Genomic DNA, 12848 nt, shown 5'->3' on the forward strand with positions numbered 1-12848 from the left:
CCCTGGACATTTTTATAGTAAAAAATAGAATCACTATTTTCGTTAAACTTTTTTTCTTTTGTGAGCTGGGGTTTCGTCAAAATTTTTAGTTTTATTTTCTAGCGTCGGAATGTCCGCCACTGCGACTTAACAGTGACAGTGACAGGTGCCATCAATCCTGATGCCATTGTGCAGTTCTTGTTGGTTGTACCTAGGTAATCAAGAACGGTCTCATGCTTTGTGGATCCAAGACGTCTAGACAATCGAATGCATTTAGCGTTAGTTAAGGATGCGTATATAGTTCAGAGAAATGGGTATCGAGACCATAATATTTAATACTCCATTTGTCTGGCTGTACTGTTCATCGGATAGGGACTAGGGTGCTGACAATTCGAACATTTAGACTCGTCGGTTCGTATCTGAGATGTCTACATAGTAGACACATATAATTGCTACAGAAGATATCTGTATTAATATACATCAAAGGACACGATTCGGACGAACAGCCTATGGCTTCTACTTCAGTGCTTGGTAGTATTTGTACCGGTACTTGGAAAGTACCCGAGCCATGTATATAAGAAGTAGAAGAGAAATGGTTTGAGTATCACCGAAATGTCGTCCAAGGATAGAATCGACGAAACGAGAATAGTTCTGATTGTCTGTTCGACGAACGACTGGACCAGATGCATTCAGCCGACAGATGCAGTCCATCCTATGACAATTACGTGTCCAGAAAAGTCTCAAAAGTTGTTCTACACTGGGCCGCTGTCGAATTAATCGATAGAATTTAAACTGTGGCCTAGACAAGTCAAAAAAGCGAAAGACTCGGGGTGCACCAGTGGTTTAATGGGCATGCATGACAACAGCTGTGCACCTACCGTACTAGCCGCCATACTTTCGAACAAGCGATATTAACTGCAATGCGGAGGCAGTACAGTACATGACCTTACCTTACATGCCCTGGCCTTATATTTATTCTGCATGGCATATCCAAGCAGACATTAGAGAGCAAATTTAAAGTAATTACAACAGGCCTTGAATTGTGTTGGTGGACGTCATGGCCATTATTCAGCTGGCCTGTCAAACAAACCCAGCGCGAATCACACAAATCAGGCACGAGGTCACTCTCCTCCATACTCCCTACCATCCACCCACCCACCAACACTAACCACCACTAGCACTCCCATCTACATCTGCATCATCTTCAACTTCGGATCCCACGCCCGCCCCGTAGATTGTCTCAACCTCTCCGCCAGAACCTCTTCTAGCTGATCCGGGGTCCCTTTCTTTCGTCCCAGAGCCCTTACTGCACTGTCAGTTTCGTCGGCTTTCATACCACGTATCAACATGAGTATCGAATTGCACCCCTCCGAGCTTGGGTTCCGACGTAGGTTGCCCCCCACTATAATTCGATTCGTTCTCCTGCGCCATCCGATCTAGGAATATATGCTAACCTCGAGTCTTCCTCTCTCCTTTTCGCAGGCCCTTTCGATCGTGAGACTGTCCAAAAGCTCTACATCAAGAACCCGAATCCCGGTCCCGTCGCCTTCAAGGTAAGATTATGAATCACGACCTCAGCCTCGGCACTTCAGACAAACACGATAGCTAACACATGTCATCGTGCTCTCAAAGGTTAAAACAACAGCACCGAAGCAGTACGTTGTCAGGATCCGATCTTACAGTCCTCGGTTCGCTTATCTGACACTTTTCGTTCTAGATACTGTGTCCGTCCGAACTCTGGACGTATTGAAGCTGGCCAGGATGTCGAAGTAGCAGGTACCTACACCTTACCTAACTTGTCTCATAGTCCTAAATTGCCTCTGCTGACACGAATAACAGTTCTCCTGCAAGCCATGCGGGAAGACCCTCCCCCAGACTTCCGATGTCGTGATAAATTCCTAGTTCAATCGGTATTGATCACAGCCGACCAGGAGTTTGCAAATATCGCCTCGGTCGTATGTCTCCGTATCCAATAACCAAGGGAGGAAAAGCTATAGAAGATCTCTAGGGCTAATATAAATTCAATTCTAGTGGTCAAGTGTTGAGAAGCTCGGCAAGGAACATATTCAGGAGAAGAAGATCCGAGTCACATACCTACCAGCAGAGGCACCAGCTCCCCGTGAAGTCGAAACTGGAGCTGCAAGTCATCCTAACCATCCTCCAAGAATCGAATAGTACCATATATACTAATTTTTTTAATGTCCGATAGCCCGTCAAGTCGCCGTCACCACCACCATATACTCCCCCAAGCCCGGACCAGCTAGCTGTCAAGTCAGAGGGGTCCCAAGCCCGGGATAACGTCAGCGAGACCGATGCGGAACCAACTGAGGCCCACGAAACCATGCCGACAGTTTCCAAAACCGTATCAGACCAATTGACCGAAGCAAGAGCCCAAATTGCTGTCTTGACAAAGCAATTGAAGGACGGTGCCCAGCAGAAGAACCTAGGAGAGCTCGCAACGGAGGCGAAAGAGAAGGTTTCGGCCGGTGTTACCAACATTGGTCGTACCAGCCAGGCTCCTGAAGGCGTTCCAGTGCAGTTAGCAGCTGCTCTGTGCCTAGCAGCTTTTTTGTTGGCTTATTTCTTTTTCTAAAACCCCACGGCCGTTATTTAATAGTTACGCCACTTGCTTCGGAAATCATTCGCTTGTATTGGTGGGATCATTGACGTCTAACGGAAGAAAGAAAGCCGATCGTTTTAATATCAGATATATTTCAAACCCAACGGCTCTCCAGAGCTGAAGCCAACCGCTTGCCCTTGGATAAGATTCCCTTCTCTTTTCTTTTGCTGTTTTTTGGTTTCCTTGTATATACTTGCGTTCTACTTCCCTCGAATTCTTTTCTAGTCCCACCCCCTGTTTGCTTCCCCCTGCCGTATTCTTTTTATTCATTTGCGCGTTTGAGATCGTTCCCTACTGGCGTCACAAGAAATATTGAATTGTGTTTCTCTTCATACAACCATAGCGGTGTCGTGTACTCCTTTTTTTTATCTATAATAATATTTGTGTTTTACTAAAAAAGGGAACGATTGGAAAGATTTTTTTTGGGTCCATCATGATGGTTTTTTTTATTGAAGTTGCCCATAGCTTCGAGATTTGAAAATACTATACAAGTAGTCTTTCCGGTATCTCGAATTTTGGAGCATTTCCTCGTGATTAAGTGGCGTCGAATCGATGCCTACATAAAAAGGAAAATGAAATGAAACCGGTACCTCCAGCACCTTACACACCAGAATAATAACCAAAAAAAAAATCTTCGAAAGAACGCCCTCCATATCATGCGAGCCTATCCTGCAAAAAAGAATTTTTTAAAAAGAGCAAAGGATAAATAAAAAAAAGTCAACCGAATCTTCTAAAAATCGTCAAATCTAAAGACCGGAGGAAAGAGAAAAGTGAACAACAATATCAGTGCTGATGCATCATCTGATAGAAATACGCAACCGTTTCCTTCAGACCATCGACGGCAGCCCACTGTGGAGCCCACCCGAGTACCTCCTTAGCCCTCGTGGTATCCGGCTTCCTCCTCTGAGGATCATCGGCAACAGCGGGGAGGTAGGTGACCGTCGAAGTTTTCCCAACATCACCGTGTCTTACACGGTGTTCATTAACAAGTTCTACGATCATATTTGCGAACTGTTTGATGGTGAACTCTTCGGGATTGCCGAGGTTGACGGGGTCGGTGTAGTCGGATTCCATTAGGGCTATGAGACCGTCGACTAGGTCGTGGACGTATTGGAAGGAACGGGTGGCAGAGCCGTCGCCGTAGATTGTGATATCGTCGCCTTTAAGGGCTTGGACTATGAAATTCGAGACGACGCGGCCGTCGTGCCAGTTCATGCGGGGGCCTGGGGTTGGATGTTAATCAGCGGTTTCTTGTGGATCCGTTGGGGGGTATTTACCAAAGGTGTTGAAGATACGGGCGACACGAACATCTACCCCGTCCTGTCGGGCGTAGCTGTATGTCAGAGCTTCCGCAACTCTTTTACCTTCGTCGTAGCATGCACGAGGGCCGATACAATTGACGTGACCCCAATAAGTTTCCTTTTGGGGGTGTTCTTCTGGATCGCCGTAGACCTCTGTATACATATCACCGATTAGAAATGCCTGGTCATATTTTGTCAAAATAAATCCCAAGGGGGCCTTACCGGATGTACTGGTGAGGAGGAATCTGGCTTTGACCCTCTTGGCCAGACCTAGCATGTTGTAGGTACCGAAGAATCCGGTCTTGAGGGTCTTGACGGGGTTGGATTGGTAGTGAACTGGACTGGCGGGGCAAGCAAGGTGGTATATCTGGTCTACTTCGAGCATGATAGGGTCGACGACATCGTGTCTATTTTTTCTAGTTAGCATAATTTCATTTGTTCAAGTTGGAGCAATTGAATTGTCTACCTAATCATCTCAAAGTTTGGATGTCCAAACCAATGCGCCAAATTCATCTTGCTACCGGTGAAGTAGTTATCGATAGCGATGACATCGTGACCCATGAGCATCAATCGGTCTACGAGATGCGACCCGACAAATCCTGCACCCTAATTCCAGTTTCTATTGAGCCTCTCTTCCTTTCTACCCGAGCAATATTATAAAAAGAAGTGTAGACTAACCCCGGATACCAATATCCTCTTCTTCTGAAGCGGATTAAGCTTCTTGACAGGAGGGAACTCTGGTGGTCCGCCAGGGTATATAACGGACGAATTGCTTCTTCGCAGGCCTCCGAAGCCGGTACCAGGTCCGTACAAGCTGCGCACCGTGTCCAAAGAAACCCCTCCACGCATTGGCTTTGGAGTTCCGTCGTCATTCTCTTCCTCGGAGCTAGTTCCAGCAACAGGAGCACCAGCAGTGCTGCTGTTACCACCTTCATCGGGAAGGCCGTGACGGAAGGACGACATGTCCCATAATCGATCGTTTCGTTCACCGGATGTAGGCGATTGGGCTGGAGATTCGGACACGTTGGCAGAACCGAGAATCTGCTGGGCGGCTGACATGCTGTTTGATGCTGGAGATACACCTGAAGGTCTTCGGGGGGAGATCATGATGTAACAGATCTAGACCGGTTGGAAGCTGTTGTTCGGAGAGGACAATATTAACCCTGCCTTTGGATTTGCAGGTTCCAAGCTCGTTTGCGCTTTTGAAGGGGACGCCAATGCGGTGTACTTACAGGAGGAATTCTGGAGAAGAACTCCTGGTAAGCTGCAGCTGCCAGTTATATAGAAAAACCGCAGCAGTAGGGAGACAACGGACTCCACGGAGGTCGGCCATAAAGATGAATGTGAAGGTTTTGCGGCGTTCTGACGATACCGCCTTCTTTTTTGTTTTTCCTGGATCCCTTTCCCTTTTTCTCCCCTGTGATTCTGGTTCTTCTCCTTCTTCTTCTTCTGGTTACCTTTCGCTTTACTTTTCTCTCCGACATGCACAGGCACGGGAGAGGATATTAATGCGGTAATGTGATGTAACGCAGGCTGGGGGGTTAGCTTTGGGCTGGTGTTGCAGCTTGTCACAAACATCGTTGGCTTGTAGACTTCGAAACGCGTCAACCGAACTATTTACAACCCGTCGACCGTAACCATGGCGCAAAAACGAGGGTTCGAGCCCGGGAATGCTGCTGATGGCGGGCCGCCGCGCAAGTTTACCCATCGAAGTACGTCTATTTTCTGAGAGAAAGGGTTTCGAACGGTAGCATTGGGGGCTATTGCGTTGGGGGAGATGGGAAGGGCTGACCGATGATGCTGATACCGATGGTGCACGTGGGTAGGACCTGTTACGGATTATGGATCCTCGCTCGCAAGATGGATATTCGACCGACGGCTGGACTTCAGACCGCATTGCCAGGCTGGGAGTTCGTTTGCGGAGGAGGGGACGTATCTAAAAGAGGTGTGTCTTTTGTTCTTTTGGTGGTGGCGGTGATGCCGGTGGTGGTTGAGTGCGACGATAGATCCATGTCATGCTGACTTCTGGTACCATACAGTTGCTCCCGTCGATAAGTGCGACGACCAATGTGGTTGCTCAGATTCCGATACGACACATTCACGCCTCCTTGAACAAAATCAAGCATCCTATTAATATGGTCAAGGTGGGTTGTTTGGGGACGTCTTTGGAAGGCGGGAACGATACGATGACGGCGGACGGATGGCTAATTTTATCGTTTAGTGGACGCCTGAGGGTCGCAGGTTGCTTACTGGGTCCAGCAGTGGTGAATTCACGTTATGGAATGGCATGGGTTTCAACTTCGAAACCATTATGCAGGTACGGCTTACACGTCTTCTGGTATTGGAGCTTTCTCGGGGCTAATCGGGAATACACAGGCTCATGATAGTGCAATCCGAGCATTGGAATACTCGCACGGTGCGGACTGGCTATTATCAGGCGATCAAGACGGGATCGTCAAATACTGGCAGACAAACTTCAACAATGTCAAAGTTCTTCAGGCACACGACAGTCCCGTTAGAGACGTTTCGTTCTGTCCGACTGATGCCAAGTTTGTAACTGCCTCTGATGACGGCAGCCTCAAAATCTGGAACTTTGGCGAGGGAGAAGAGGAGAGGGTGCTCAGTGGACACGGTTGGGATGTCAAGTCGGCACATTGGCACCCGTACAAAGGGTTGATAGCGTCCGGGTCGAAGGACCACCTGGTCAAGCTCTGGGATCCTCGGTCCGCGAGGTGTCTAACGACTCTACATGGCCACAAAAACACGGTATCGAGGGTTCGGTTTCAACCTTCGCAGGGTCATTTGCTGGCTACATCCGGTCGAGATATGACGATCAGAATCTTTGACCTACGAACGATGAAGGATCTTTGCGTTCTACGGGATCATGAGAAGGAAGTCTCGTCTCTGGCATGGCATCCAACTATTCCGTCGCTTCTTAGCAGCGGTTCGCTGGATGGTTCGGTCAGACACTTTGTGCTTGATGAACTATCAGCTTCGACCGGTGGTAGTCTGGCCGTCGTGAGAGCTGCAGTATCGGTTCCTCATGCCCATGAGAACGCGGTTTGGTCGATGGAATACCATCCATTAGGACACATTCTGTGTACGGGATCCAACGACCGAAGCACAAGATTCTGGGGGCGTCCGAGGGTAGGGGAGATCGAGTCTTTCTCGGAGAGACAGTATACCGGAGAAGGAGCATACGAGTCCCGAAACGCGGGCGATAATAAGGGCAAGAAGAAGCATCAACCAAAGGAGGAGGAAGAGGAAGCAGATGACGATGATTATTTGGTAGACCAGCAGATGCCGGTTCCCGGGGCTGGGCCGACCCCCGTCCATCCAATGGGTAACATGCCGCCATTCCCACCAGGTATGAATTTGGGAGGTGCTCTCCCTCTTCCTGGATTGCCAGGTCTTCCGGGGCTTGGTTTCCCGCCGCCGCCACCTGGATTTGATCCGACGTTGGCGGTATTGGCCGCTATGCAGCAACAGCAGCAACAGAACCAACAGGACCAGATGCCGCGGCAGTAATTGTAATTAGTGCATAGCGCTAGGGCGGATGGATGTACAATAGTTATATGATAGCAAATTGGCGTTTTTTCTTGGGCGTTTCCTCCGGGTCCCTTTTAATGATATTGTTTTACAATAATAATACCCTGTACTTTACACTACTAGATCTTTCATATTTCAAACTTCCATTTACCTCTTCTCCCCCTTTTCCTTCTCCCATTTCTCGATCTACCTCCAACTCATCTGTTTTCTAAAAGTCCCGCCGCCATCGGCATCCCGGTTCCGGAGATATCCACTTCGGCATGCCGAGATCCCTTGCCAATTGGTTGGGCCGCCGAATTTTTCGGGCTTTTGGTGGCAGCAGCACTAACAACTTAACCGGCGCCCAACAAATTAAATCCCACGTATCAGCAGCACCGCCGCCAATTGAAAGCAATTACGTTAGTACGAGGAGTGGTTCTAACAGTAACTCTCTTATTCCCCGTCGACAACGACGACATCATCAGCCTCCATCCCTTCTTCGTAGGATTGCCGACCTTCTCCCATCCAATCTCCTTTCGTTCCTCCGACTCCGCCGTTCACTTCTTCCCGGCGATATTGACATCACGATGCTGGCGTCCCAATCCCGTAAGGCGGCCCTGAACGCCTTCCGAAGCTCCTCCCGAAAACCGCTCGCTGCTTTCTCCGTCCGAAGCATATCGGTCGACGCGACGGCTAGCCAGGATGCTCAGGCTCCGGAGGTAACGGCCATTTCCAATATCTTCACATGATGTGATACTGATAGGGATATCTACGTTTAGGACCCGAACAAGCCCTTCACTGTCAAACTTCTCTCCCAGAGTTTCGATGCCTTCAACATCGAACCCCCATCGTTAGACTTCGTCACTACCAAGAATGAACTCATTGACATGTACAAAGCTATGGCGACCGTCAGGTACTTTTTTTTTTCCAATTACGTCACAATAGCAAGATTACCCCTCCGTCCTTTTTAGCAACTAATCGCTCATATAAAATTTTTTTATGGATATAATATAGACGTATGGAATTCGCCGCCGACAGACTCTACAAGGAACGCAAAATCCGTGGTTTCTGCCATCTTTCCGTCGGACAGGAAGCCGTAGCCGTCGGTATGGAAAAGGCAATCACCCCAGACGACCAAGTCATCACTTCCTACCGTTGCCACGGCTTCGCCTTAATGCGTGGAGCATCCATCAAGTCCATTATCGCGGAACTCCTCGGCCGACGTGAGGGTATTGCTTACGGCAAGGGAGGATCCATGCATATGTTTGCCAAGTCATTTTACGGTGGTAATGGTATCGTCGGAGCGCAGGTCCCCGTCGGTGCTGGTATCGGGTTTGCGATGAAGTATTTGGGACGACCGAATGTTACTTTTGCGCTTTACGGTGATGGTGCGGCGAATCAGGGACAGGTGTTTGAGGCGTTTAATATGGCCAAGTTGTGGAATATTCCGGTTGTTTTCGGTTGTGAAAGTAAGTCTTTTATATTCTCTTTCTTTCCCTCTCTCCTTGGCAAATCGTCTGGTAGTATTGGAAAAGGAAGGAGATGTAGATGCTAACGACTTTTGTTCTGGGGGTAGACAACAAATACGGTATGGGTACCTCCGCGGCACGAAGCAGCGCGTTGACAGAGTACCATCAACGTGGACAGTACATCCCCGGTTTGAAGGTCAACGGGATGGACGTCCTGGCGGTCAATCAGGCTTGTGCTTGGGCGAAGGAGTACACCACCAGCGGAAAGGGACCTCTTGTTATGGAATTCCTCACTTACAGATATGGTGGTCACTCCATGTCCGACCCCGGTACCTCTTACAGAGTGCGTATAAACCCAAACCTCTGGATCCTAGTGGGTATAAATTAGGTACTAACGAATCGCCCCTAGACCCGCGAGGAAGTTAAATGGATGCGAAGCAACCAAGACGCCATCGCCGGTCTTCGCACCAGGCTCTTGGACTGGGGTGTCGTTACCGAAGACGGCCTTAAGGAATTGGACAAAGGTGTCAGGGATGCCGTCGATCCCGAAGTCGCTGCTGCCGAAGCTGCCGATGTGCCAGAGAACTCTCGCAAAATTCTTTTCGAGGATATTTATACCCGTGGATCGGAGCCTGATTGGATGCGTGGAAGAACCGCCGAGGAGACTTATTACTATAAGGAATAGAGAGGCTGCTCGCTGCTGAAGTTTTGGTCTTTTAAATTTTAACCCTTATTGGTCATTCATCTTCGTTCGAGCTTATTGTGGTGACTCGGGAGGTGGTAACCGTTCGCTTCATTTTCTTTTTGAGTAGTAGGTGGTAGCTGTACATAGATACTTATAAGATGGGCTGAAGAAGAAAAAAGAAGGGGAGGATTCGTTTCTTCCATGTTGATGTTATATCGTCATTTCCACAGAAATCAATAAAAACCCCCGTGGGAGGTTCTTAGATCAGCCCACGTACCGAGGTCGGGGTGCGTTTAAAAAGGTTTTCGGGGCCTGCCGAGGTACGACACACGACTTTTTCGCTAACGGGAAGGGCAGCCCGTTCGGTTGCGTCACTATGGTTCTGAAATCACGCGGGCGAGCGAGCACTTGCATTCGCATATCCTCCTTGCGTTTTTTTTGAAAAAATGTGGTCCGCGAATTTCGCCGGATTAATGTTCCGAGCTCTCTTTCGTGTTATGAAACCGACAAGCTTGCGAAAGGTGATTATATTAGGTGCACATGTGCGATTTTGTTATTTGGATACTCTTTTCCGATGTCGCGCGATAATCGAATTTCGTTATAACCAGTCCCCGTCTACCAAAAACAAAAAAGAAAAGATTTAAAAACAGGCTCCCCGCGAAACGCAATTGACAAGAAGAAATAGACAGAAAAAGAAGGAAATGTAATAAAGGGATAGTACAAAAAAAAAGAGGTCGGGATATTAAAAGTTAAGTCTGGCGACTCGGACGAAGGGGAAAATGGAAAAAAAAAGGCGGTATAAGAACTACAAATTATGATCGAAGAAGCAACAGAAGGAAAAAAGGAAAAAAAAGGAAAAGGAAAAGGAAATACGTGGCGAAAGATCCTGCTGCAACCCACGCTTCTATATACGTTACCCAAGCCCGATAGAAAATCAACAATAGTAACATCAAAAAGATCAATCGACACTGGCAAATAAATCAACGGCTACGTTTACCAATGCAACGAGGATCTCGACGGCAATGAGGATAATAACCACCCATTCTAGTCGCTCGCCTTGGGAGTGCGATAGTTGTTCTTTTAACATTTGAAGCTAGGAGTTGGATCGTTAGACGGCCATTTCATAAGAAAAATAGAATGATATATAGGAGCTTACCAGATCGCCGATAACATCTAGTCTCTGATTCAACAAAGATACTCGCTGATTGATTTCAAGATACGAACGCGCAGCTTGGTAAATTGGTTCCAATTGCGGTTCGGCCCACATCAATTCCGGAGAGTCCATGACGCTGCCTTGCAAGTTGATGTTGATCCGTAGGATGAAGAGGTCGCCAATGTGCATCATGATTTTTCGCCTGCTCATACGGACTTTACCCGTCAATGCTACATCTTGTGGAATTGACTTTGTGTCTTCGATGGTGTTGTCGACCAGGTCTTCGTATCTTTATGCGCAATAATGTTAGTGTATTCGTAAGTATACACGGTAGGTGGATTTTGACGTACAGCGAGATTTTCACGGATTGCGCAATCGCATGGCTGATGCTCAGCTTGACCATATAGCTACTTCCCGCGCTCAGCGTGATGAAATCGTTGTAGATGCGCGGCTGGTACGAGCTGGTGACGTAGAAATTGAAATTCTCGACCTGGACGTCCTCTTCTCCCAGCTTTTCCATTTCAAACTTGGCAATGTCTTTCAGGAATCTCTTTTCCTCCTGCAGTGTCATGCCCCAGATGACCACGACACCATATTCGAATAGAAAGATTTCCGGTGTGATTAAGTGTGTATCTACGAAGGAAAGAGCGTCGCTGGTGACATCCGGGTTTCGTTCAAGGGTTGGACTATCGAGACCTACTACGGCAGCGGTGGCCGATTCGGTCAATTGGAGTTCTTGAAAGTCGATCAGGTCCTGCTCCGTCTGTTCCCGGACTCGCTTCTGGTATAGATACGAGAAAGGTGTGTAGATACACTCGTCGAATTGCTTCGGATTGGAGCCTCTGGTGGTAGATTTTGACTTCAAAAATTTCATCAATCCTTCGATATTGTATTTACCGGCAGTACAGTAAGCGGTGGTGCGGGGCAGGTGGGCACGTTCGGCTTTTCCCAGACGTTCGGCATCCCGTCGGGCGGTTGAGTCCTTTATTCGGGTGACCTGGGAGTAAACATCCCTGCCGGATTCCTCGTCGCCTTCGCCATCGTCCGGGGCCGGCAGGAGCTTGAGCTTTTGGATGTTCTTGGTGGTCCTTTGGGGACCGATTTTGCCACCGGGAGAGCCATTAGCGATAGACGATTTGGAGAGGGTGTGGGAGCCCAGGCTGGCAATGGCCTTTCGTTTTAGCCTGCCTTCGGGTTCGGGTAGCGATCTGTATTACAATTGGAATAGAGATAAGGTTAGATGAGGAGAAGATAAAGAGAAGAGGGGAAGCCTGTCGATTAGAGTGCTGGCGATGTAGCAGTAGACGTCATACATGTGTACATGTATGCGTATGTGAGGTATGTGTATGTACGGGGCAGGCAGGCAGGCAGGCAGGTTCTTTCCCTTCGAACGCCCATCAAAAACAGTGTTTTTTCATTTCAAGCTGCCAATGCCGTAAGGAAAAAAGACCGTCTGAGAAGGGCTGGTAAAAGAAGAAGAATTGCCAATGCGCAAACCTACATGATGTGCATTTGGAAAATGAAATTCCTAACCTGTGATAGTTTCTGGAGAGATCTTGGTTCGGGCTTGTCGGGTTTGTCGAGGATGATAGAGAGGATGATGATGGGATTGGAGTGGGAGCAGCCTCCAGGTCTGGGATGAGAGTCCCAGGCGATGCCATGATGGTGGTCGTTGACCGGTCGTGAGGAGGTTGGAATGTCGGCGTAGATGTCAGCGGTGTAGGTGAGAGTTGGGTAGTGATGGAGTGGTGGACGTGTTTGTTTTTGCAACCGAAGACGATGGATTTGGTTGGAAAAGAGATGATGATGAAGCAAACACCCACCCTGGCTTCGAGACTACATAAGAAAAGGAACTAATGAGCTTCCTAGCGCAGGTCGGGAGATTCTGTTTTGTCGGGAGCGAACAAGTGTCCGCCGCCTTGGACCTACTGTTTCCGGTGCCCTGCATACTTCCTATAACTATTACCTTTTACAGATCCTCGTGGGTATTATGTATTATATACAATCTCCAAATATTCTAGGTTTTAATATTGATGGAGATATTTTATATCAATTCTGGACCTGGATCCGGCCGGCCAGCGAATTAAAAATTATAACTGGCGCCCGTTATACA

The 12848-nt window shown here is 48.2% G+C and overlaps 5 protein-coding genes across 5 annotated transcripts; 3 read left to right on the plus strand and 2 right to left on the minus strand.

Moving 5' to 3' along the window:
- Window positions 1-1326: 1326 nt before the first annotated feature.
- DFL_004017 (uncharacterized protein) lies at window positions 1327-2572 on the plus strand (the record flags this gene model as incomplete). Its single annotated transcript, XM_067633042.1, has 7 exons — window positions 1327-1366; window positions 1462-1532; window positions 1612-1634; window positions 1697-1755; window positions 1819-1934; window positions 2011-2118; window positions 2189-2572. The coding sequence occupies 7 exons, from the start codon at window positions 1327-1329 to the stop codon at window positions 2570-2572; spliced, it is 801 nt and encodes a 266-aa protein (XP_067491250.1).
- Window positions 2573-3382: 810 nt separating this feature from the next.
- Window positions 3383-5007, minus strand: DFL_004018 (uncharacterized protein; the record flags this gene model as incomplete). Its single annotated transcript, XM_067633043.1, has 5 exons — window positions 3383-3822; window positions 3877-4053; window positions 4123-4307; window positions 4367-4506; window positions 4579-5007. 5 exons carry the CDS (start codon window positions 5005-5007, stop codon window positions 3383-3385), a joined length of 1371 nt encoding a protein of 456 aa, XP_067491251.1.
- A 532-nt stretch (window positions 5008-5539) lies between these two features.
- On the plus strand, window positions 5540-7428 carry DFL_004019 (uncharacterized protein; the record flags this gene model as incomplete). The annotated part of the gene is made up of 5 exons (XM_067633044.1): window positions 5540-5612; window positions 5727-5845; window positions 5940-6044; window positions 6122-6217; window positions 6277-7428. The coding sequence occupies 5 exons, from the start codon at window positions 5540-5542 to the stop codon at window positions 7426-7428; spliced, it is 1545 nt and encodes a 514-aa protein (XP_067491252.1).
- Window positions 7429-8015: 587 nt separating this feature from the next.
- DFL_004020 (uncharacterized protein) lies at window positions 8016-9582 on the plus strand (the record flags this gene model as incomplete). Its single annotated transcript, XM_067633046.1, has 5 exons — window positions 8016-8147; window positions 8208-8341; window positions 8443-8897; window positions 9005-9240; window positions 9307-9582. The coding sequence occupies 5 exons, from the start codon at window positions 8016-8018 to the stop codon at window positions 9580-9582; spliced, it is 1233 nt and encodes a 410-aa protein (XP_067491253.1).
- A 958-nt stretch (window positions 9583-10540) lies between these two features.
- DFL_004021 (uncharacterized protein) lies at window positions 10541-12396 on the minus strand (the record flags this gene model as incomplete). The annotated part of the gene is made up of 4 exons (XM_067633047.1): window positions 10541-10675; window positions 10739-11024; window positions 11086-11943; window positions 12269-12396. 4 exons carry the CDS (start codon window positions 12394-12396, stop codon window positions 10541-10543), a joined length of 1407 nt encoding a protein of 468 aa, XP_067491254.1.
- Window positions 12397-12848: the final 452 nt, after the last annotated feature.

The sequence above is a fragment of the Arthrobotrys flagrans genome (assembly GCF_004000055.1).
Source record: "Arthrobotrys flagrans strain CBS H-5679 chromosome Unknown unitig_0, whole genome shotgun sequence".
Lineage (NCBI taxonomy): Eukaryota > Fungi > Ascomycota > Orbiliomycetes > Orbiliales > Orbiliaceae > Arthrobotrys > Arthrobotrys flagrans.